This window comes from Uranotaenia lowii, chromosome 2, assembly GCF_029784155.1.
Source record: "Uranotaenia lowii strain MFRU-FL chromosome 2, ASM2978415v1, whole genome shotgun sequence".
Taxonomy (NCBI): Eukaryota; Metazoa; Arthropoda; class Insecta; order Diptera; family Culicidae; genus Uranotaenia; species Uranotaenia lowii.
The window spans coordinates 36,614,605-36,642,426 of record NC_073692.1 but is presented as its reverse complement, the minus strand read 5'-3'; the positions used below and the strand labels follow the sequence as shown (position 1 = coordinate 36,642,426).

The 27,822-nt window shown below is 31.0% G+C and overlaps 1 protein-coding gene across 1 annotated transcript in view; it reads left to right on the top strand.

The window, feature by feature from the left end:
* The window catches only part of LOC129744524 (putative odorant-binding protein A10), a 100,437-nt gene extending 86,187 nt beyond the window's left edge, over window positions 1–14,250 (top strand). The window contains exon 2 of the mRNA XM_055737094.1: window positions 12,282–14,250. Coding sequence (XP_055593069.1) covers window positions 12,282–12,424 — 143 coding nt within the window. The 3' untranslated portion in view covers window positions 12,425–14,250. The remainder of the gene's footprint in view (window positions 1–12,281) is intronic.
* Window positions 14,251–27,822: the final 13,572 nt, after the last annotated feature.

The window sequence follows — 27,822 nt, the reverse complement described above, 5'->3', positions numbered from 1 at the left end:
TAATGTCCATGTTCGATCCTTTGGGTCTGCTCACCCCATTTACGGTGCACGGGAAGCTCCTGGTCCAAGACCTGTGGAGGACAGGGTGCAGCTGGGACGAGCCGATCGATGAAGCTTCAAATTCGAAATGGGACCGGTGGACGAATCTCCTACCTGAGATAGAAAAGCTGAAAATACCGAGGAGCTATTTTGGTGGTGTGAGATCGCATCAGTATGACGCTGTGGAACTACATGTCTTCACTGATGCAAGCGAAGCCGCCTATGGTTGCGTGGCTTATCTTCGTGTGGTCGTGGACGAGACCGTGCGATGTTCCTTAGCCACGAGCCGTTCTAAGGTGTCACCCATCCAGCAGTTGTCGATCCCTCGAAATGAGCTGCAGGCAGCAGTGCTGGGGGCGAGATTAGCTGATACAGTGCAAAAGAACCATCGTCTTCCAATAACTCAACGATATTTTTGGACTGATTCACAAACAGTTCTCTCGTGGATCAGATCCGATCAACGTCAATACTCACAATTCGTGGGTCATCGCATCGGAGAAATTATAAGCAACACGAAGGTTTCGGAGTGGCGTTGGGTCCCAACAAAACCCAATGTGGCCGACCTGCTGACCAAATGGAGTGTAGGTTCCAAGCTGACAGATGATAGTGTGTGGTTCGTGGGACCTCAATTTTTGTATGAAACCGAAGAAAGGTGGCCTTCTCAGCGGCCGCCCAAAGCAAATATTTCTGAAGAATTAAGGGCTCAGTTCTTGTATCATGATGTGTTTATTCCGGAACCTATTATCGATGTTTCAAGATTTTCCAAATGGTTGGTACTGCTACGAACCTTAGCGTGCGTTTTTAGATTTGTATCCAATTGTAGGAAAAAACGACTAAATCTCCCAATTGAAACCCTAAAAGCAACAGATAGGCAAGCAAAATTAATTCTAACAACATTCGTAGGTCAATTAGCACCTCTTAGGAGGGAAGAATTGCAAAAAGCTGAAATTGTTTTGTTTAAGATAGCTCAATCTGAAGTCTACCCAGATGAAATACGAATTTTACAGAAAAATAGAGATCGATCTGCAAGAGATTGGATCGCCATAGTGAAGTGTAGTCCGCTGTATAAGTTAACGCCATTATTAGACGAAGAAGGTCTTATTCGTATGGAAGGCCGAACAGAACACGGCGAACTGTTGCCCTTTGATATGCGATTCCCTATAATTTTGCCTAAAGAACCGTGAAGAACGAATTGAAGCAGCGCTTTTGTATTCCCAACGTAGGAACAGTTATTCGCAAGGTCTCCAAAGAGTGTGTCTGGTGTAAAGTAAATCACAATCGTCCTCAAGTTCCAAGAATGGCACCATTGCCTTACCAACGTGTTACACCATATCTGGGACCATTCAGCTACGTCGGTGTGGATTATCTCGGGCCTGTTGAGGTCACTGTTGGGCGGCGCACGGAAAAGCGTTGGATTTGTCTATTTACATGCTTGGTGATCCGGGCTGTCCACTTAGAGGTTGCGCATTCTCTGACGAGTGAATCATGCTTGATGGCTATAAGACGGTTTTTCGGTCGCAGGGGTCCACCACGAGAGTTTTTGTCAACGGGACCAATTTTAAAGGTGCCTTAAAAGAGCTACAGAAACAGATTCGAGACATCAACATGGAGTGTGCCAACGAAACAACTACTGTTCTAACAGGATGGAAGTTCAATCCCCCAGCCACACCCCATATGGGTGGCATATGGAAGAGGCTAGTAAGGTCGGTGAAGGAAGCTCTGTTCGCACTAGGGGAACATGCCCTATTATGCGCCACCTAAGCGAATCGCTGATTTTCGATGTATTCCACGTACACATTGTGTTAAAAATGGGTGTAATCGTTGAAGAAAAGTGTTTCCTACAAATTCCAATGATTTTTCATCACTCAAATTACCATAGTTTCTTCAAAAACACGATTTTTAAAAACCATGTTCAAAGCCACAGAACAAAACTGTGTTGCAAATACGCGCCGCTGTGTATTCAATACGCGTCTAGCAGCCGAACACACCCGAGAGCAGCCGAAGACCGAAAACACACCAATACTTACAGACACTTTGACTGAAAAGAAAATCAAAATGGACTAATAGAAATTTAACAAAAAATGAAAAATAGGTTTTTTGGGCTGAATTAACGCTCAAAATATGGTTTTAGACTTTTTGTTCATTTTCAATGAAAATTGGCCTTTTTGAAAAATCGATGCTATTTTCAGGCTACTACGATTGGCGCGTTATAAAGAGCGCATGGGCCGTGAGAGAACATACCCATGAAAAGCATACCTTAGCGAGTTCAGTATGATTTTTTAGCATAAAATCATAATTTAGATTCTCCTCTATCGATGTGTCAGAAAATATTGGCTTATTCGTGTTTCTCTGCTTGGTGACACCTTATTAAAAGTGTTTTAAAATTTAGATCGAAATGAAGGAAAACCTAAATTGTGAAATTATCACGACACAGGGGCATTTTAAGGAAAAAATCATACTTGCCATGACCAATCACAGCATTTAAAACAAATTGATAATATTTTGCAGGCTTAAAATGTTTCAGATTCTTCAGAACAAGAGTGGCGCGTATTAGCCACATGGGGCGTTATATGAACTTTTCCCCTACATAAAAGTTCCAAAGTAGATTTCAAGGACTTTTTCTACGATAAATTCCGAAACAAGCATCGTTTTGATCGCAGTGCCTTCTGAGTGTCGTTTCGAGCTGCAAATCGCCAATACCAATGGCGGGAAAGCAATAATGGCATTTTTGGTGCAATGCACCTTTCAGCGCATTTTCGACCCATGGTTAGCTCCGATCGGCATTGAATTTGTTTGACTGTCTGTCTGTTCCTATAAACTCGGACACCATTGATCGAATCAACGTGAACTGAAATCGCGTACAATTTGTAGAATTATCATCAAATTTGTCACAAAACCAAATATAGTAATAAAACCAATATACCTCACTCTTCAAAAAACAAGGCGACACATCAATCAGGCCATCATGTGGAGAAAGTTCCAACTATCACGTATAAACTTCGACAATCTGAACTACTTCAGGAGGATTTCTGAATGGTAGGTGGTGCCGTTGTCACTTGGGGTGGTGATGGTGGCATTAGAACAAGAATTCAACCATTTTCTGTCTAATTTATTTTGTCAGATTTTGTAGGATCGCAATATCCACGGCAGGTGGCGAACCTGAAAAATGTGACAAAAAATGCCCTGTAGGGAAAACGTACCTGTTTAGACCGATTTTATCGTAAAAATTGCCTGTTTTTTTTTTCTGAAGTTGGGTGGCATTTCCTAACTGGGATAGCATTTCTTCAAATCGATCGATGCGCACTCTGGAATCGATATTGCGTACTGTTGGAAAAATTATCCAGAAAACGAAATTAAGTGTCCAGTCAGTATGGTCAGTGCTTTAACATCATCATTTGATCGCAGTGCCCTCTGAGTGTCGTTTCGAGTTGCAAATCGCCAATGCCAACGATGGGAAAGCAATCATGTCATCTTTGGTTCGATGCACCTTTCAGCGCATTGTTTAGCTCCGATCGGCATTGAATTTTGTTTGACTGTCTGTCTGTTCCTATAGACTCGGACACCATTGATCGAATCAACATGAACTGGTGTGCAGACCTGTCCGGAGGTCAGGTCGCTACAATGCGTGACCGGTTTTTTTCTATCTCATTTCCACCTCTCTTTCAATTTCTGTTGAACGAAATCATTCTAAACACTTCGATGAAATAAGATCTCTATTTAATCATCGACTAGCTTTCGACTAGCGAATCATTTCTCAAGCTGTTCTCCCAACCCGCTTGATTTTCAAATTAATTTAAAAAAAGTCTTCTCGACCCGATTTTTTCAAATTTCAAGTTGTCTTCTCGACTCGCTTTAAATTTCAATCGTTTTTCAATCGATCCTTTAAAGCGGTTTCAAAAATATAAAATTTGTTGCTCCAATTCCTACTTTCCACTTGATGGTCGAGCGTCGATTCGTTGGCTCAATTCACTTGAAATTAAAACATATTTGAGGTTTCATTACGATGCCCATTATGCATCGTTCTTAGCTGTCCCGCCTATTTTTCAATTATTTTTCTTAAGCTGTCCTACCGACTCGCTTACTTTCTTATTATTATTTTCTCAAGCTGTGCTTCCAACCCGCTTGGTTAACAATCAAATAAAGTACATCAACTGTCCTCTTAACTCGCCTGTCAATTTCAAGCTGTCCTCTCAACTCGCTAGAAATGTATATCAATACTGTCAGGCTGTCTTCTCTATTCGCCTTTTAATTTCAAGCTGTCCTCTCAAGTCCCTTAAAATTCCTATCGATATTTTCAGGCTGTCCTCTCAACTCGCCTTTCAATTTCAAGGTGTCCTCTCAACTCGCTTGAAATTTCTATCGATACTTTCAGGCTGTCCTCTCAACTCGCCTTTCAATTTCAAGGTGTCCTCTCAACTCGCTTGAAATTTCTATCGATACTTTCAGGCTGTCCTCTCAACTCGCCTTCCAATTTCAAGCTGTCCTCTCGTCCTGTCCGCTCGAAGCTGTGATCAAGCTGTCCTCGCGACCCGGTTGGAATTTCATTTTATATCATGTTGTCTTCTCAACTTGTAACCGTTCAGTTACAAAGCATCTTTGGTTCTTTAACGGTTGCAATTTGTTTTAATTTATTTGTATGCTATCACGGTTCTTAATTTATTTTTCCTTTTTAGTTTTTGTTGTTGATCGTAAATTTTTTATAATAAATTATGTAAATAAACTTTGTAAAACACTTTCGTGAGGGGTGGTATGAACAGGTTGATGCAAGTGGGTGTTCGCCTCGCCGTCGCCTGGAAGGCGAACATAGATGTTTCGCCTCGCCTTGCCTGGAACATTTCGCCTCGCCTGGAATATTTCGCCTCGCCCAAGCATAGAAAAAAGCGGCAAAGACCCACATCCGGAAGGAGAGGGTCATTCGAGTTCAGGCGTGCGTGTGCTCAACATCATCGGAGCAAAACTTTGAAACGAAGTTTGTGAAGTGGCTTGGTAGGGTAATTTCGCTATTTTTACCCTATCAGTTGGTTCCTTGGGAGTGCCCAAGGACTGCACACGCGTCGGCCTAGCAGGTCTAAGATCTGCTACGTCTAACCGTAAAAGGACCCTGAAGTTCTCTGGCTCGAGGGCCATAACCGTTAAGGAGAACATACCTCGGGCAAAGCCCTAACCGCAAAGGAGGCCTCTCTCGGTTCGGTCACTCTGGCCAGTTCCTGGGCCGAACCGATCGCGTCAACGAGAGGAGACGCCTGTAATTCTCCTGACTCAGCTCCAAAATTATTTCGAGTCAGGAGGCTAACTCGAAAATAGACCGCCTAGCCACGTGTCCCAGAATCCAAAGTAATCTGTGGACCAGCTGTCGTTACTCCCATCTGGGAGGAAGAATCTACACCATCAATCCAGCCAAAAACAACAAGCCGGCAGCGAGAAAGGGGCACCAGGCAACTTCAGCAGCAGCGGCAACAGCAGCAGAAATCGTACCGGTACGTCCTTATCATCTTAATACCACACCCACACCCACACCCACACCCACACCCACACAACACTTACTGAAATCCAAAATAAAAGCTAATACAAGTTGAAAAATTCTTTTTAAATCAAAGTTCTGTTTTAGTTTCAATAAATTCGTTTTCCCTAATTTAAATTGATTGTTGTAATTATTGTGAAAGAATTGTGATAGAATTTTGTGTAAAGTTTGTTCGCGTAGGTCCTCCGATTACCCAGTAGTAAGCCGACTCTGAGACCCAGCTCGAGGAGTCTCTTGCTACTGAGCTAGCTTGCCGGGATTTTTATTAGTTACAAACTTCAAAGCTGAATTCATCAATTCCAGTTTCGGCATTATTTCACAACCCGCTAACTTGCCAAAACAGAAATTTACTAAATTGTTCGTTTTCTCTTTTTTCCACTTCAATCTTGATAGCCCTCAGAAATCATCTAACAGCGTTGCTTTTTTTCGAATAACTCATTTTATCACTGTGTTTTTCACTATGGGTAATTCACAAACTTATTGATTATCAAGCAAGTTTAATTAAAATACTTTAACCGTGAATCGATGACCACGTTTGTTTACATTTTCGGTTCGAATTTCTCAAAATAATGTTCTCGTTTTTAATGTTAAAGAGACCTGTCACGGTCGCCAAATGTGCAGACCTGTCCGGAGGTCTGCGCCCCGGAAGCAACACCGGCGAGCCACTCGATCTCGAACTACCGAGAGAACGACGCGCTACTTGGCTAGCTGGCTTCAGAATGGGGGTAGGCTTAATAGCGGCACGTTATCCAAACATACGGGAAAATTGTGCCTTTATTATATTTTTGGGCAAGTTTGAATGATCGTTTGTTTAGAAAGACCTCTTTTGAAAAGGTTTGATTGCTAAATGAAGTCAATGTAAAATTTGACCGAACTTGAAAAATTTGCCAGTCATTTTGATAAAATTTGGCAAACACGCTGGTTTCGATATGATGAGTAATTTCACATTATTGGCTCCCATAAAAAAACAGAAAATGGTGCAAACCTCTAACATTTTTGAAATTTTCATCAACACTGATTGACTATTTTTTTTATAAGTTTTTTCATGGCTTTTAAATAGAATTATACAGGAAAACAATCAAAAGTAAAAGCAAACCCTGCTGTCATTATTCATTCAATGTTATTACTTTCTTTTTAAATCGGAAAAACTATTATTGATGCAAATGCAAATTCTCAAGAAAGTCATACTCATCTAGTTTATAAGCATTATATCTGAACGATCTAAAATTGAATTTAGATTTCAATAGATAAATGAAATGTTAGAATTTTTTTTTTAAATTTAAATCGCATACAGCTCCTTCCAGATGTCATAAATTGTGCTTATCAAGATTTTGCCAACAGTAGCATCGCTCCAACTTCTTTACCCTGAATGTCCTCATGGGTGCATTAAAAATTGAGCTCTGTCACAAATCACTGTCTGAGACCGAGAAGATAGCAAGCAAGGAAAGCAATCCGGAACGCTCTGTGTCTCACTTGACGGAAATTCCGTTGAGCTACAGTAGAGTAGCTATAGTTAGGTAGGAACTATCATTTAGATTTTCCCTTAAGGGAAAGCGATTGAAAAACCGCATCGACTCTGCTTTAGGACTGCACTGATGCGCTTCAAAACGGAGGCAAGTTTGTGTTTTCCTTTAGAGCGTTTTTTTTTTCGCCGAGAGCGATTTTCGGAAACATTTAATCTTTAACAGAGAATTGAGTCATGGAAAAAAATGCCGTGGCACCTGTGCAACTGCAATTTGCCCTCCGGAAATCACCCACCGATGGGGCAGCGCAGTGTCACAACCTAACTGTGACTGAGTGCGCTTAGCCGGTTTGCCCGCCTCAGTAGAGGATGAGAAGTCGTGCCGACTCATCTGTGTATTTGTGCCTCACACATCTCCCTTCCTCTCGGAGAAAAAAAACGAAATCGAAAAAAAACTCTCTGTTTCTAACGGAGGTAAGCATTGGAACGGACATAGCGAACAGTTGCATTCCATCTAGTCTAGTCAGTTTGTGATGCTATTATTTATTCCATATGGTTCACACACATTGATGAATAAAGCTACGGCTGTTTGTGCAGCTAATTTTTTTCTCTCATCTTTTCATTCTTGCTCCATACATCGGTTGTCGCGCGGCCGTTGGTCGTTTCGAATAACCGACACAATTCGTCCTATTGGTTGATATGTTCTCCTCTCGTTTGCTCAGCCAATTTGATGCAAGAAAGTCCCCGTCAGTACTAGCACATCAACAGCTGGCATAATTCTAATACAATAACGTAAATAGGTGAGTGTGTGTGGCTTAGCCTACGACTGGACTGACGAAGTTTAGCTGAGAGCCAGCGATGCCACACATACCGATTTTCCGGTATTTATACCGATTTTTGAGCAAAATTTTGACCAAGAATCGGTATATACCGATTACCGATTTTTGGCAAAACATACCGATTTCATACCGATTTTTAAGATTTTAACTCAAACTACATTCCACTTCCACATTCCCACTTAATTCAAGCTATCCTCGTAAAGGTCCCGTAGAAAGGAGACAAAGTGCGGTAGCTGGCATAAGTTGATCTGTACAACATTTAAAGTAGGTACCCTGCAAAGATCTCCACGACTCACTCTTATTATTCGTTCAGTTGTTCACGCTATTTTGTTTCTAAGTTCTGTCAAATGATGCACTATTATAGTGCTCAACCTCAAAGCCAATGGACCTCAGCTCAAGGCTGATATTTGACCTTCTGCGACTGCCAGCAGAAGGTAGAAGTTTCTAAAGACATTGACCATTGACAATGCTCTTGTCTTCTAAGATGCTAACTTTTCAAGGGAAAATATACACCGTTGGATCCTTGTTCAACTTGTCGCCAAATGTGATATGTCAAGATTTGAAGTGCAATCAGATGCACGATTTGTCATATCATCGGTATAATCTTCAATATTTCTCCATCTTGTTAGCCATGTAAATGATATCACATGTACCTAACTGCAGAGATCGCCAGGCCACGCCAGGCAAAAAGGATATTTTCATTTTTAGAAAAACTATGTGTTTTTAAATATTTTTCTTGGGAACACCTTCTTTTTAAACACGTTTCTCATTTATTTTCGCATAAAATTCTTGGGTTTTCATATGACTGCGCGCGATTCTTCAAGCAACAACTCTCTCAACTTTCTGCAACCATTTCTTTTTTTAATCGCTAGAACTCATATCTAATACTTAAGGCTTTGAAAACTGAAATGGGCAGTTTGGCAAAAAAAAACCATCAGCCAAACGAAGAACATCAACTTGGGCTCATATTTACATCGAACATCAAAAAGCCATTGGATTTTTAAGTGCTTACTAAATTAAAATTTACTTTAGGTTGACCTTGTTCTATTGCCTTATCCTAATTTATCAAATTTACATCCCACTTCAGCGAAACATCAATTCAAGTATCAAGTTTTAACTTCATTAATATGCCCAAACCACGTGAAACCTGAAGGTTATCGCCATGCCCTTATTTTTTTTTATCAAACGGTAACTTTTAAATTAGATTTCCATTCAATTATGAGAACTGGAAAGAAATATTTTCATTTGTGATTTTTACTTTTCGTCTGCAAAAGCAGATAGAAAAAAAATGTAAAAGTCGTAACAAACATAAAGTTCTGTTAAAATTTCAAAACTGTCTTTTTATGTAAACTTGCGTTACTTAGAACCGAGTTACGGAAAAAAAAATGGAATAATATATGCTAAAATACACTTAGTCAGCTAGTTTTATACTCAAAATTAACATTCATAAGAGTTCTTAGACTTGCTTTTTATTGCAACCTTCCATTTATATTAAGAACACGTTAGAAAGTTAGAAATGTAGGCATTTTTGAATATCCACCTCAAATACCGATTTTCATACCGATTTTTGGGATTTCCATACCGATAAAAGATTTTTTTGGGTTCCAAAATACCGATAAAAATGTGGCATCACTGCTGAGAGCTATTCCTTCACCACATCAGCAATGTACTTCCTCGAAGACGATACGGTTTGAATGGATGCATGTGTCAGCGTTGCTACTTTCCCCAATCTGTACCTTCACTCGAAATAAATCTTTTTTCATTTTCATTATTTGGACCAAAACTGTACCAGCAACATTGAATTTCTATATGAGGAAGTCAAACAACAAACGTGTGTTTTAAAAGTTGTATCAGTAGGTGCGTTTTTAACCACGTAAGGAAAAACATGCAAATTTGCTTTTGATAGCATTTTGTATCAGGTGATTTCAGACCATGGACAAAAATTCCTTTGGCTTTTCTCATGGTTCATCAAAATCTATACTTGTCAAGATAAATCTGTACATGTGGCAACCATGATGTGCATACACATCGTCTCCCATCTCACCCGAGCGAAGGACAGTAAAATAATTGCACTCATACTAGACAGTAATCGAAATCTGGTAAAGCTATAGCTATATGCGTAAATTGTTGCGCCAGGCTTGCCAGTTTTTAAATAAATTACTTTTCTTCTGAATCCCATATATATTTCTTCTTTTTTAAAGATTTTCTATATTTGAATGAGTAGTTAGCAAGAATAAAGTTGATTTTTTTAATTGATTTACCGTCACATACATCTTAATGACTTCTGTTAATAATTCAATGTTTTCAAAAAAGTTCATGTCTTGAAATATTTCCCAATTAAACAATTTTAACTGTAATCCTTAAACCTAAATTTCTATCATCTTTCTAGCATGTTTGTATTTTTTTTATACCAGATCTGAATTAGACCTCAATTCACCAGGACTAGAGAATTTTTGCAGATATGTTTGGCTCCACTAAAATTTTCCAATCGACATTACATTCATGAGATGCCTTTCTAGCGTAGCTTAACTAATAGTTTCTAACTCCTCTGTGTTCAAGATTTCTTCGGCAAACTTTGCTCAATCCCTTCTCAAGGTATACACTAGATTTTTTTTTATAGCGTTATTCCATTCTCTTTCGGTTCTTTTTTAATATACCAGGTAGTTACAAATGCACATTCATGAGGATAATACTCTTAACTAGCTGCATCCATGCTAAATAGTTATTCATTTGTTTAGTTTGAGCTTTCGCTTTAAAATATCATTTTGTTGTTTATATATTTTCATGCTCTTTTGAATTTAGTTTTTTTCTGTTCCTATACGAAATTTACCCTGGTCGTATGTTTTCCCTTTTTTTATAGGAATTCTATTTGGATCGTTATTCCAAGGTGCTCAAAATATTTATGTCATTATTCCACTTAACCTTTCACAGAATTTACATCTTTCCTAAAGGTTGCTATTCATACGATAAACTACTTACTCTTTTCTAATCACTATATTAATCTGCCCGGGTTTTGTTGTGCATTTCATTTTCCGATTGTTCAATTTTCTTTTGTTATTCCATTCCGTTTCGTCATAAGCTATATGATATATTAATACTTCTCTTACTTTGAATTCGTCTTTCTCAGGCCAAAAGAATACCATGTTCGTTAAAGTAGATCATGTAGTGACCAAACGATAATTATCTTAAATTCCTTTCCTGCAGCGTCCAAATTGAATTGCTTTAACAGCGCTTGGTTGGCCCTAAATATTACATTACCAGACGTCTGCATTTAATGCTGCCTTTCTTATAATGTTGAGCACCTATCCTCTCACTCTCAATTTCTCGCGAAACCATGTCATTTTTCCTATCCTCAAAAGGGGTTTTTATTGTTCGGTTTCATTTTCCATTCAATGCGATTTTTTTCAATTCTTTTTTTTTAACTCATTAAATTTCTCTTGATTTCGACTTCAAGTGCGCTCGTCTCAATTTTGTTTAAGTCTTTTTTTCCAGTCCGTCTGTCAGACAGCCTTTCTTTTATTTTGCGGTTCTCTCAACACGCAAATTCTTGTATAATTTGCGGTCCTCCCAACACGCAATACTTTTTTTTACCCTGCTGTCCTCCCAACGCGCTGCCATTTCTTTATTTATTTATTTTTTTTTGCGGTCCTCTCAACTCGCAATTCTTTTCATACTGCGGTCCTCCCAACACGCAGCCTTCTTTTTTCCATTGCGGTCCTCCCAACACGCAACCGTTCTTTTATTTTGCGGTCCTCCCAACTCGCAATCCGTTTTCTTATTGTGGTCCTCCCAACACACAATTTTGTAGTTGTTGTGGTCCTCCCAACACGCAGCTTTTTCAAAGCTCTTGCGGTCCTCCAACTCGCAGTCTCTCCTTTTTTCCTCAAACAACTGATTTTGTTTTCACTCGTCAATTAATTTTAATATCACGAAACACCATGCACGAAACTGCAGATTTTGCAGCACTGGAATCACTACAACACTATCGCATCAAAATCACTGGAGAACATATTTTTTTTTCTTTAGCACTCTGGTGGGTGATTTCCGTTCTGGGTTCTGTTTGTTTCTAAAGCAATGCAGGAAGGAAAAAAAAGGTCCAGTTTCGGTCGCCAAATGTGCAACTGCAATTTGCCCTCCGGAAATCACCCACCGATGGGGCAGCGCCACTTCACCTGATATGCGGCTTATACGCTGAGCTGTCACAACCTAACTGTAACTGAGTGCGCTTAGCCGGTTTGCCCGCCTCAGTAGAGGATGAGAAGTCGTGCCGACTCATCTGTGTATTTGTGCCTCACACAGCACCAATTATGAATAATTTTTTTATAGTTTCTTTGGCTGGAAGATGAAATTGTTCCCATTTAAGAACCTGCAACCTTCCCTAATTTTAATTTCGATTTCTATTTTTTCTTCCTTCTTTCAGCTGCCCTACCTGAGGTGATACAGCGGAACTGTCGAAATTGTTCGCCCCAGCAAGCCCAGAACGCCCAGAAGCTGACCAACTTCCTGCAGACGCGCTACCCGGAAGTGTGGGCCATGTTGATACGCAAATACGGGGCCGTCTAGAGGATTCCGTCATCTCTGGTCAAATCGCTTCGTTATTCTAGGTTTCGAAATCGTTCCCTTTCGTTCAGTTTGCTTATCGCTATCAAAGCAGTGTTGTGTTCTTTAACTAAAACTGAATGTGCTGTTGAACAAAAAACCCAAATAGGATGTAAGCTTTTCGAATAGTTTTAATTAGTTAGTTTTTTTTTTCCTTCCGAAACTCAGTTTGAGGCCTAGCGCCTGTGGATAGGCAAATGTGATAAACTTTTGTTGAGCAGCGCGCTTCCGTGGGTAGAAATAATCCGAAAATGAAACAAATGTATCAAATCAAATCCTAACGAAGAAAAAACCAAAAGTGGGTTAATCCATATCAAACCAACCAATTGATATCAGAATGAAGAATTGTTGAAAAAAAGTTTGTTATGGAAGAAGAAATCTATGGGTTTAGATTTTCATAAAAAGGTTTTATTTAAGTACACATTTCACTATACCAAAATAAGAACGAAAATACAATACAACTCAAACGAATTACAGTAAGGAAGATTAATTCAAAAGTGTGTTCTATTCTATAAGAGAAATTCCCTTTCCAGCCTCTAAGACCTGTTCATTTCTTCAAAATAAAATGTAAGCAATCAATTTATTATTTTCGGAAAAAAATCCAATCATTTTCATCGAAGATTTTCCAGGAATCATTTTCCCCTGAATGTAGCCACACGACGAGTTCTCTCCAAACTGACCTTCAGATTCATGAATCTTGCTGCCGGTGTCTGCTGATGTGGTCGGTCAGGACAACTCACTCAAGCTCGGGCAAATGAAGATAATTTATTTTGCGTCGTTTTTTTCGCTTCTTCCGCCTTTCCACCGATAGATTATGTTTTGCTCATTTTCCAATATTGTTGTGGTTTTTTCTATGAATTTATCTCTGTAACGGCTTTTTTTTTGCTTATGGTCCACAGAAAAAAATAGAGAACTGCCAATCCTCTTTTCGTGAACCGATCAATGAATGTCGAAAATAAAGCGATGAGAGGCAGAAATGAACGTCGAACTTTTGTTAGTGGACTCTCCTGTTGACGGAGGAAGAACATCTTCTTGTTCCCTTGAAGGAAAGCTCATTTTCTGCTTCAGTTCGTTCCAAAACCGAAACGCGTTTTTCGGTTTTTATTTCTGAGCATGTTTGGAACTGTGATGATACGACAATTTATGGGTGTTCAAGTGAAATTGCATTATAGGAAGGTTCTGGTTGAAGAAAGCCTAAGAATAATTGACATTACTCTGTCTTTTTGTAGACTTCCAATGATATTAAGAATCCTTAGGAAAAGTTCAAAGCTATAAGATTAAAAAAACACCAAAAGTCACCAAAATAAATAAAAAATTGAATAAAAATGACACCAAAAAGGCACGAAATGGGGCAAAAATCGACCAGAAATGAAAAAAACGGTACCAGAACAAAAATGGAAAAAACGGTACAAAATTGTTCCATTTTTGTTCTAATTAACATACAGGTTTGTTCCATTTTTGTTTCAATTTTGTTGTTGTGTTTTGGAACGAAAAAGAAAAAACCATTTATTATATCGGAAGCAAAAATAAAGAAAATTTCCACCACATAAATCAAAAGACACTCAGAAAATACTATTTTTTTCAAAGATTTCTGTTTGGAGGCTAGGTTGGGTCTTTATTTCATTCGGTGAACATTCGCGGGTTTTGTTCTTAATTCCAGCTTAGTGATAACATGAAGCAGGAGCACGTTCCCAGCACCGACATAAAAATTGACAATAATGATGGAAAAGACAAAATTGACAAAAAAAACTGATAACATGGAAAAAACATGGAAAAAAATGACAAATAATAACAAAAAAATACAGAAAATAACAAAAAAATACAAAAAAAAATTACTAGAAATGACAATAAAATGCAAGAAATTACAAAAAATTATAAAAATGAAAAAAAAGACACTAAAAATACTTAAAAAATACTAAAAATTACTAAAAATACGAAATATTACAAAAAAGTTTAAAAATTTGAAAAAAAAACAATATATGACGGAGCACGTTCACAGCATTGTCATAAAAAAAAATTTACAAAAAAGATGGAATAAACAGAATTGACAAAATAAGAAAAGCCAGATTTAAAAAATTGTAAAAATCACATAAACTGACAAAAATATCAGAAAAATAGAAAAAAGTCTATTTTTTAAATAAAAAAAAATCACAAATCATGAAGAATACTGACAAAAAATTTCAAAAAATTACAACAAATGACAGAAGATAACAAAAAATAACAAAAAATTAAAAAAAATATATAAATTTAACAATAATGAAATAATATGCCAAAAAAATTACAAAAAAAAAAACAAAAATGACAAATATGATAACGTGGTTTTTTTTGTTATTATTTTAAATTTGCAGCTCTTGTGATTTTATGCTTAGTTTTTATTTTTTGCATTTCGCCATTTCTGTCAAGATTTCTCTTTGGGCGTACATCCGCGGATTTTGTTATTGATTTTGTTTCTTCTACCAAAAGCGCTCTAGCTTTGACCTTTCCACCTATCAATTTTCATTTCTGTCTTAATAGCTCTCTAAATAGAATTTCAATTTGCCGATATGCCATAAATTTAGATAAGAATCTGCGGATTTTGTTTTTCAAACTCCAGCTAATTGATGCCATGTAGAAGAAGTACGTTCACAGCATCGCCATAAAAATGACAAAAATGATTGAAAAGACCATATTGACCAAACAAACGAATACAATAAAAGGAAGATTATAAAAATGGCCAAAATCACATAAAATGACAAAATCTGATAAAAATCACAAAAAAAATGACAAACACATGAAGAAATGACAAAATAATGACAAAGAAATGATGGAAAAACATAATAGACCTGAAATACGGAAACAGGAAACACAAATTATTATAAATTGTAAAAATCACATAAAATGATTAAAATTCACAAATATTTTTACCAAAAAAAATGACAAATACATGCCAAAATATTCAAAAATAACAAAATGTAACATAAAATAACAAAAACAAAAAAATGACAAATACATGCCAAAATAATAAAAAAATAACAAAATATAACCTAAAATAACAAAAAAAAAAAACAAAAAAACAAAAATGACATAAAATAACAAAATACAAAAATTTGAAAAAAAATTAAAAACAAAGAAAAATTAACAAACAAACAAAACTACAAAGCATGACAAAGAAAAGAAAAATTACGAAAAATGACTAAAAATGACAAAAATGACAAAAAATCTAAAAAATATCAATAAATGACAAAAAGTTACAAAAAATGACAATGAACGAAAAAAATTGACAAATAAAACAACGATAATTTATGAAGTTTTTTTTTATATTTTATGTTTAATTTTTTCCATTTTGGAATTTCTGTCAAAATTTTTGCTCGAGGGACATGGAAAAAAAATTGCAAAAAATTGAAAAACTACATAAAATAACAACAAAATAACAAAAGAATAACAAAAAATGACAAGAATAACAAAAAATTAAAAAATAACAAAAAAATATCAAAAAACTTTAAAAAATACAAAAAATACAAAAGGTTAAAAAAATTAAAAATAACAAAAAAATTACAAAAAATAACAAAAAAAAAATTAAAAAAAAAAATACCAAACAATACAAAAAAAAATCAAAAAATAACTAAAAATTATAAAAAATAACAAAAGTTTACAAAAAATTACAAAATTTACAGGTAAAAAATACAAAAAAAGGCAAAAAAGTTAAAAAATTATAAAAAATTACAAAAAAATTATAAAAAAATTATAAAAAAATTATGAAAAATGACGACATTTCATTTTTTGCATCCTGGTATGATTTCTTAGTGATGATTTAAAGTAGGGGAAAGTTCAAGGGGAAAGAAAAACTAATAAAAATGAAAAAAGTTACATAAAATGATAAAAAATCATAATAAAAGAAATCAAAATGACAATAAATAACAAAAAACGTGGGAGAAAATTACAAGAAATAACAAAAAAAATGACAAAAAATAATGAAAAATTACAGAAATATTCCAACAAATTTTAAAAATCACAAAAAAATCCAAACAACAATAATCACAAAAAATCACAAAAAAAGAGAAAAATGAAAAAAAAAATGAAAAAAACAAAAAAATACAGAAAAATTACAATAACAACAATAATAACAATCAATGACGGGGCACGTTCACAACATGGTCATAAGAAAAAAAAAAAACAATAACGATGAAAAATACAAAATTGTCAAAATATTACAAATACAGGAGAGATAATTATAAAAATTGTAAAAATTACATAAAATGACAAACAATTATAAAAGATCACAAGAATTAAAATATAAAAGACAAAAAATTACCAAAACTGACCACAAGACTAAATATGACAAAAAATATCAAAAAAATATAAAAAATAAAAATGAATTACAAAAAAAACAAAAAATAAATAAAAATATCCGAAAAATTCCAATAAATACAAATAGTTACAAAAAATTGCTTAAAATAACAAAAATCTTCATAAAATTACTCAAAATAAAAAAAAAAGAAATAAACAAAATAAGTAATTAACAAAAAATAAAATGACGAAAAATAACAAAAAATATAAAAAAAATGACCAAAAAATACAAAAATGATAATAAATGACGGAATACGTTCACAGCATCGTTATTATCAAATAACAAAAATGATGGAAAAGACCAAAAACAGGAAAGACAAAATTTAAAGATAAAAAAATCATATTTAAGACAAAAAGCTATAATGATTCACAAAAATTGAAAATAAGATCTTTATTTGAAAACAAATGACAATCACATAGGAAAAATATCACATAATCACAAAAATTACAAAAATTTACATAACAATAAAGAATTTTAAAAATTATTTACAAGAAAAATTACAAAAAAAACAACAAATAAGAGAGACAAAAAATGGCATAATATGACAAAAAAAAAGGAAAAAAAACAAAAAAGATTAAAAATGTCAAAAAATGACAAAGACGACAGAAAATGACAAAAAATAACCAAAAATGACAAAAATGACAAAAATTACCAAAAATGACAAAAATGACAAAAAATAGCAAAAAAAAAATAACAAAAATGACAAAAATGGCAAAAATGACAAAAATGACAAAAATGACAAAAATGATCATTTTCAGGTACAAAGATGTACCAAGCGATTTCATAACATCAGTATTGATTTCAACAGAGCAACACCTCCCTGTGTAACTGGTCTGCTCGGAACCTTGAGCGGCACTGATTGCTTCTTCATCTGACCGTAAGTTGCGGCAAAACCCGAAGCAATCGACCATGTGCTCGCTCGGCTAAAATCCCGAGTCGATGGGTGGGATTAGAGAAACAAGAGAGATCAATAGAGGGAAAAGATCACATGCGGGATATACATGGTGTTTCGATAGAAGGTCCAGCAGTTGATCGGCAGAGCTCGATTGCTCGTGTTCGCCGGTTCCATCACGTTCACCGTGGTGGAATTGGCTAACGCGCCGTTGTACCGAAGCGGAGATTGCAGGTTCAAGTCCTGTCGGTGAGCCGTTGTATCTTTTTCGAAATTTTCATGATATTTACGGCTTATGTTCTTTCGTTCTTTGATAGTTCATGTTTCTCTAATTCCTTTCATCACATATGAAAATGACAAAAATGACAAAAATGACAAAAATGACAAAAATGACAAAAATGACAAAAATGACAAAAATGACAAAAATGACAAAAATGACAAAAATGACAAAAATGACAAAAATGACAAAAATGACAAAAATGACAAAAATGACAAAAATGACAAAAATGACAAAAATGACAAAAATGACAAAAATGACAAAAATGACAAAAATGACAAAAATGACAAAAATGACAAAAATGACAAAAATGACAAAAATGACAAAAATGACAAAAATGACAAAAATGACAAAAATGACAAAAATGACAAAAATGACAAAAATGACCAAAATGACAAAAATGACAAAAATGACAAAAATGACAAAAATGACCAAAATGACAAAAATGACAAAAATGACCAAAATGACAAAAATGACAAAAATGACAAAAATGACAAAAATGACAAAAATGACAAAAATGACAAAAATGACAAAAATGACAAAAATGACAAAAATGACAAAAATGACAAAAATGACAAAAATGACAAAAATGACAAAAATGACAAAAATGACAAAAATGACAAAAATGACAAACATGACAAAAATGACAAAAATGACAAAAATGACAAAAATGACAAAAATGACAAAAATGACAAAAATGACAAAAATGACAAAAATGACAAAAATGACAAAAATGACAAAAATGACAAAAATGACAAAAATGACAAAAATGACAAAAATGACAAAAATGACAAAAATGACAAAAATGACAAAAATGACAAAAATGACAAAAATGACAAAAATGACAAAAATGACAAAAATGACAAAAATGACAAAAATGACAAAAATGACAAAAATGACAAAAATGACAAAAATGACAAAAATGACAAAAATGACAAAAATGACAAAAATGACAAAAATGACAAAAATGACAAAAATGACAAAAATGACAAAAATGACAAAAATGACAAAAATGACAAAAATGACAAAAATGACAAAAATGACAAAAATGACAAAAATGACAAAAATGACAAAAATGACAAAAATGACAAAAATGACAAAAATGACAAAAATGACAAAAATGACAAAAATGACAAAAATGACAAAAATGACAAAAATGACAAAAATGACAAAAATGACAAAAATGACAAAAATGACAAAAATGACAAAAATGACAAAAATGACAAAAATGACAAAAATGACAAAAATGACAAAAATGACAAAAATGACAAAAATGACAAAAATGACAAAAATGACAAAAATGACAAAAATGACAAAAATGACAAAAATGACAAAAATGACAAAAATGACAAAAATGACAAAAATGACAAAAATGACAAAAATGACAAAAATGACAAAAATGACAAAAATGACAAAAATGACAAAAATGACAAAAATGACAAAAATGACAAAAATGACAAAAATGACAAAAATGACAAAAATGACAAAAATGACAAAAATGACAAAAATGACAAAAATGACAAAAATGACAAAAATGACAAAAATGACAAAAATGACAAAAATGACAAAAATGACAAAAATGACAAAAATGACAAAAATGACAAAAATGACAAAAATGACAAAAATGACAAAAATGACAAAAATGACAAAAATGACAAAAATGACAAAAATGACAAAAATGACAAAAATGACAAAAATGACAAAAATGACAAAAATGACAAAAATGACAAAAATGACAAAAATGACAAAAATGACAAAAATGACAAAAATGACAAAAATGACAAAAATGACAAAAATGACAAAAATGACAAAAATGACAAAAATGACAAAAATGACAAAAATGACAAAAATGACAAAAATGACAAAAATGACAAAAATGACAAAAATGACAAAAATGACAAAAATGACAAAAATGACAAAAATGACAAAAATGACAAAAATGACAAAAATGACAAAAATGACAAAAATGACAAAAATGACAAAAATGACAAAAATGACAAAAATGACAAAAATGACAAAAATGACAAAAATGACAAAAATGACAAAAATGACAAAAATGACAAAAATGACAAAAATGACAAAAATGACAAAAATGACAAAAATGACAAAAAATGACAAAAATGACAAAAATGACAAAAATGACAAAATGACAAAAATGACAAAAATGACAAAAATGACAAAAATGACAAAAATGACAAAAATGACAAAAATGACAAAAATGACAAAAATGACAAAAATGACAAAAATGACAAAATGACAAAAATGACAAAAATGACAAAAATGACAAAAATGACAAAAATGACAAAAATGACAAAAATGACAAAAATGACAAAAATGACAAAAAATGACAAAAATGACAAAAATGACAAAAATGACAAAAATGACAAAAATGACAAAAATGACAAAAATGACAAAAATGACAAAATGACAAAAATGACAAAAATGACAAAAATGACAAAAATGACAAAAATGACAAAAATGACAAAAATGACAAAAATGACAAAAATGACAAAATGACAAAAATGACAAAAATGACAAAAATGACAAAAATGACAAAAATGACAAAAATGACAAAAATGACAAAAATGACAAAAATGACAAAATGACAAAAATGACAAAAATGACAAAAATGACAAAAATGACAAAAATGACAAAAATGACAAAAATGACAAAAATGACAAAAATGACAAAAATGACAAAAATGACAAAAATGACAAAAATGACAAAAATGACAAAAATGACAAAAATGACAAAAATGACAAAAATGACAAAAATGACAAAAATGACAAAAATGACAAAAATGACAAAAATGACAAAAATGACAAAAATGACAAAAATGACAAAAATGACAAAAATGACAAAAATGACAAAAATGACAAAAATGACAAAAATGACAAAAATGACAAAAATGACAAAAATGACAAAAATGACAAAAATGACAAAAATGACAAAAATGACAAAAATGACAAAAATGACAAAAATGACAAAAATGACAAAAATGACAAAAATGACAAAAATGACAAAAATGACAAAAATGACAAAAATGACAAAAATGACAAAATGACAAAAATGACAAAAATGACAAAAATGACCAAAATAACAAAAATGACAAAAATGACAAAAATGACAAAAATAACAAAAATGACAAAAATGACAAAAATGACAAAAATGACAAAAATGACAAAAATGACAAAAATGACAAAAATGACAAAAATGACAAAAATGACCAAAATAACAAAAATGACAAAAATGACAAAAATGACAAAAATGACAAAAATGACAAAAATGACAAAAATGACAAAAATGACAAAAATGACAAAAATGACAAAAATGACAAAAATGACAAAAATGACAAAAATGACAAAAATTACAAAAATTACAAAAATTACAAAAATTACAAAAATGACAAAAATGACAAAAATGACAAAAATGACAAAAATGACAAAAATGACAAAAATGACAAAAATGACAAAATGACAAAAATGACAAAAATGACAAAAATGACAAAAATGACAAAAATGACAAAAATGACAAAAATGACAAAAATGACAAAAATGACAAAAATGACAAAAATGACAAAAATGACAAAAATGACAAAAATGACAAAAATGACAAAAATGACAAAAATGACAAAAATGACAAAAATGACAAAAATGACAAAATACAAAATGACAAAAATGACAAAATGACAAAAATGACAAAATGACAAAATGACAAAATGACAAAAATGACAAAAATGACAAAAATGACAAAAATGACAAAAATGACAAAAATGACAAAAATGACAAAAATGACAAAAATGACAAAAATGACAAAAATGACAAAAATGACAAAAATGACAAAAATGACAAAAATGACAAAAATGACAAAAATGACAAAAATGACAAAAATGACAAAAATGACAAAAATGACAAAATGACAAAAATGACAAAAATGACAAAATGACAAAAATGACAAAATGACAAAAATGACAAAAATGACAAAAATGACAAAAATGACAAAAATGACAAAATGACAAAAATGACAAAAATGACAAAAATGACAAAAATGACAAAAATGACAAAAATGACAAAAATGACAAAAATGACAAAAATGACAAAAATGACAAAAATGACAAAAATGACAAAAATGACAAAAATGACAAAAATGACAAAAATGACAAAAATGACAAAAATGACAAAAATGACAAAAATGACAAAAATGACAAAATGACAAAAATGACAAAAATGACAAAAATGACAAAAATGACAAAAATGACAAAAATGACAAAAATGACAAAAATGACAAAAATGACAAAAATGACAAAAATGACAAAAATGACAAAAATGACAAAAATGACAAAAATGACAAAAATGACAAAAATGACAAAAATGACAAAAATGACAAAATGACAAAAATGACAAAAATGACAAAAATGACAAAAATGACAAAAATGACAAAAATGACAAAATGACAAAAATGACAAAAATGACAAAAATGACAAAAATGACAAAAATGACAAAAATGACAAAAATGACAAAAATGACAAAAATGACAAAAATGACAAAAATGACAAAAATGACAAAAATGACAAAAATGACAAAAATGACAAAAATGACAAAAATGACAAAAATGACAAAAATGACAAAAATGACAAAAATGACAAAAATGACAAAAATGACAAAAATGACAAAAATGACAAAAATGACAAAAATGACAAAAATGACAAAAATGACAAAAATGACAAAAATGACAAAAATGACAAAAATGACAAAAATGACAAAAATGACAAAAATGACAAAAATGACAAAAATGACAAAAATGACAAAAATGACAAAAATGACAAAAATGACAAAAATGACAAAAATGACAAAAATGACAAAAATGACAAAAATGACAAAAATGACAAAAATGACAAAAATGACAAAAATGACAAAAATGACAAAAATGACAAAAATGACAAAAATGACAAAAATGACAAAAATGACAAAAATGACAAAAATGACAAAAATGACAAAAATGACAAAAATGACAAAAATGACAAAAATGACAAAAATGACAAAAATGACAAAAATGACAAAAATGACAAAAATGACAAAAAATGACAAAAATGACAAAAATGACAAAAATGACAAAAATGACAAAAATGACAAAAATGACAAAAATGACAAAAATGACAAAAATGACAAAAATGACAAAAATGACAAAAATGACAAAAATGACAAAAATGACAAAAATGACAAAAATGACAAAAATGACAAAAATGACAAAAATGACAAAAATGACAAAAATGACAAAAATGACAAAAATGACAAAAATGACAAAAATGACAAAAATGACAAAAATGACAAAAATGACAAAAATGACAAAAATGACAAAAATGACAAAAATGACAAAAATGACAAAAATGACAAAAATGACAAAAATGACAAAAATGACAAAAATGACAAAATGACAAAAATGACAAAAATGACAAAAATGACAAAAATGACAAAAATGACAAAAATGACAAAAATGACAAAAATGACAAAAATGACAAAAATGACAAAAATGACAAAAATGACAAAAATGACAAAAATGACAAAAATGACAAAAATGACAAAAATGACAAAAATGACAAAAATGACAAAAATGACAAAAATGACAAAAATGACAAAAATGACAAAAATGACAAAAATGACAAAAATGACAAAAATGACAAAAATGACAAAAATGACAAAAATGACAAAAATGACAAAAATGACAAAAATGACAAAAATGACAAAAATGACAAAAATGACAAAAATGACAAAAATGACAAAATGACAAAAATGACAAAAATGACAAAAATGACAAAAATGACAAAAATGACAAAAATGACAAAAATGACAAAAATGACAAAAATGACAAAAATGACAAAAATGACAAAAATGACAAAAATGACAAAAATGACAAAAATGACAAAAATGACAAAAATGACAAAAATGACAAAAATGACAAAAATGACAAAAATGACAAAAATGACAAAAATGACAAAAATGACAAAAATGACAAAAATGACAAAAATGACAAAAATGACAAAAATGACAAAAATGACAAAAATGACAAAAATGACAAAAATGACAAAAATGACAAAAATGACAAAAATGACAAAAATGACAAAAATGACAAAAATGACAAAAATGACAAAATGACAAAAATGACAAAAATGACAAAAATGACAAAAATGACAAAAATGACAAAAATGACAAAAATGACAAAAATGACAAAAATGACAAAAATGACAAAAATGACAAAAATGACAAAAATGACAAAAATGACAAAAATGACAAAAATGACAAAAATGACAAAAATGACAAAAATGACAAAAATGACAAAAATGACAAAAATGACAAAATGACAAAAATGACAAAAATGACAAAATGACAAAAATGACAAAAATGACAAAAATGACAAAAATGACAAAAATGACAAAAATGACAAAAATGACAAAAATGACAAAAATGACAAAAATGACAAAAATGACAAAAATGACAAAAATGACAAAAATGACAAAAATGACAAAAATGACAAAAATGACAAAAATGACAAAAATGACAAAAATGACAAAAATGACAAAAATGACAAAAATGACAAAAATGACAAAAATGACAAAATGACAAAAATGACAAAAATGACAAAAATGACAAAAATGACAAAAATGACAAAAATGACAAAAATGACAAAAATGACAAAAATGACAAAAATGACAAAAATGACAAAAATGACAAAAATGACAAAAATGACAAAAATGACAAAATGACAAAAATGACAAAAATGACAAAAATGACAAAAATGACAAAAATGACAAAAATGACAAAAATGACAAAAATGACAAAAATGACAAAAATGACAAAAATGACAAAAATGACAAAAATGACAAAATGACAAAAATGACAAAAATGACAAAAATGACAAAAATGACAAAAATGACAAAAATGACAAAAATGACAAAAATGACAAAAATGACAAAAATGACAAAAATGACAAAAATGACAAAAATGACAAAAATGACAAAAATGACAAAAATGACAAAAATGACAAAAATGACAAAAATGACAAAAATGACAAAAATGACAAAAATGACAAAAATGACAAAAATGACAAAAATGACAAAAATGACAAAAATGACAAAAATGACAAAAATGACAAAAATGACAAAAATGACAAAAATGACAAAAATGACAAAAATGACAAAAATGACAAAAATGACAAAAATGACAAAAATGACAAAAATGACAAAAATGACAAAAATGACAAAAATGACAAAAATGACAAAAATGACAAAAATGACAAAAATGACAAAAATGACAAAAATGACAAAAATGACAAAAATGACAAAAATGACAAAAATGACAAAAATGACAAAAATGACAAAAATGACAAAAATGACAAAAATGACAAAAATGACAAAAATGACAAAAATGACAAAAATGACAAAAATGACAAAAATGACAAAAATGACAAAAATGACAAAAATGACAAAAATGACAAAAATGACAAAAATGACAAAAATGACAAAAATGACAAAAATGACAAAAATGACAAAAATGACAAAAATGACAAAAATGACAAAAATGACAAAAATGACAAAAATGACAAAAATGACAAAAATGACAAAAATGACAAAAATGACAAAAATGACAAAAATGACAAAAATGACAAAAATGACAAAAATGACAAAAATGACAAAAATGACAAAAATGACAAAAATGACAAAAATGACAAAAATGACAAAAATGACAAAAATGACAAAAATGACAAAAATGACAAAAATGACAAAAATGACAAAAATGACAAAAATGACAAAATGACAAAAATGACAAAAATGACAAAAATGACAAAAATGACAAAAATGACAAAAATGACAAAAATGACAAAAATGACAAAAATGACAAAAATGACAAAAATGACAAAAATGACAAAATGACAAAAATGACAAAAATGACAAAAATGACAAAAATGACAAAATGACAAAAATGACAAAAATGACAAAAATGACAAAAATGACAAAAATGACAAAAATGACAAAAATGACAAAAATGACAAAAATGACAAAAATGACAAAAATGACAAAAATGACAAAAATGACAAAAATGACAAAAATGACAAAAATGACAAAAATGACAAAAATGACAAAAATGACAAAAATGACAAAAATGACAAAAATGACAAAAATGACAAAAATGACAAAAATGACAAAAATGACAAAAATGACAAAAATGACAAAAATGACAAAAATGACAAAAATGACAAAAATGACAAAAATGACAAAAATGACAAAAATGACAAAAATGACAAAAAATGACAAAAATGACAAAAATGACAAAAAATGACAAAAATGACAAAAATGACAAAAATGACAAAAATGACAAAAATGACAAAAATGACAAAAATGACAAAAATGACAAAAATGACAAAAATGACAAAAATGACAAAAATGACAAAAATGACAAAAATGACAAAAATGACAAAAATGACAAAAATGACAAAAATGACAAAAATGACAAAAATGACAAAAATGACAAAAATGACAAAAATGACAAAAATGACAAAAATGACAAAAATGACAAAAATGACAAAAATGACAAAAATGACAAAAATGACAAAAATGACAAAAATGACAAAAATGACAAAAATGACAAAAATGACAAAAATGACAAAAATGACAAAAATGACAAAAATGACAAAAATGACAAAAATGACAAAAATGACAAAAATGACAAAAATGACAAAAATGACAAAAATGACAAAAATGACAAAAATGACAAAAATGACAAAAATGACAAAAATGACAAAAATGACAAAAATGACAAAAATGACAAAAATGACAAAAATGACAAAAATGACAAAAATGACAAAAATGACAAAAATGACAAAAATGACAAAAATGACAAAAATGACAAAATACAAAAATGACAAAAATGACAAAAATGACAAAAATGACAAAAATGACAAAAATGACAAAAATGACAAAAATGACAAAAATGACAAAAATGACAAAAATGACAAAAATGACAAAAATGACAAAAATGACAAAAATGACAAAAATGACAAAAATGACAAAAATGACAAAAATGACAAAAATGACAAAAATGACAAAAATGACAAAAATGACAAAAATGACAAAAATGACAAAATGACAAAAATGACAAAAATGACAAAAATGACAAAAATGACAAAAATGACAAAAATGACAAAAATGACAAAAATGACAAAAATGACAAAAATGACAAAAATGACAAAAATGACAAAAATGACAAAAATGACAAAAATGACAAAAATGACAAAAATGACAAAAATGACAAAAATGACAAAAATGACAAAAATGACAAAAATGACAAAAATGACAAAAATGACAAAAATGACAAAAATGACAAAAAATGACAAAAATGACAAAAATGACAAAAATGACAAAAATGACAAAAATGACAAAAATGACAAAAATGACAAAAATGACAAAAATGACAAAAATGACAAAAATGACAAAAATAGACAAAATGACAAAAATGACAAAATGACAAAAATGACAAAAATGACAAAAATGACAAAATGACAAAAATGACAAAAATGACAAAAATGACAAAAATGACAAAAATGACAAAAATGACAAAAATGACAAAAATGACAAAAATGACAAAAATGACAAAAATGACAAAAATGACAAAAATGACAAAAATGACAAAAATGACAAAAATGACAAAAATGACAAAAATGACAAAAATGACAAAAATGACAAAAATGACAAAAATGACAAAAATGACAAAAAATGACAAAAATGACAAAAATGACAAAAATGACAAAAATGACAAAAAATGACAAAAATGACAAAAATGACAAAAATGACAAAAATGACAAAAATGACAAAA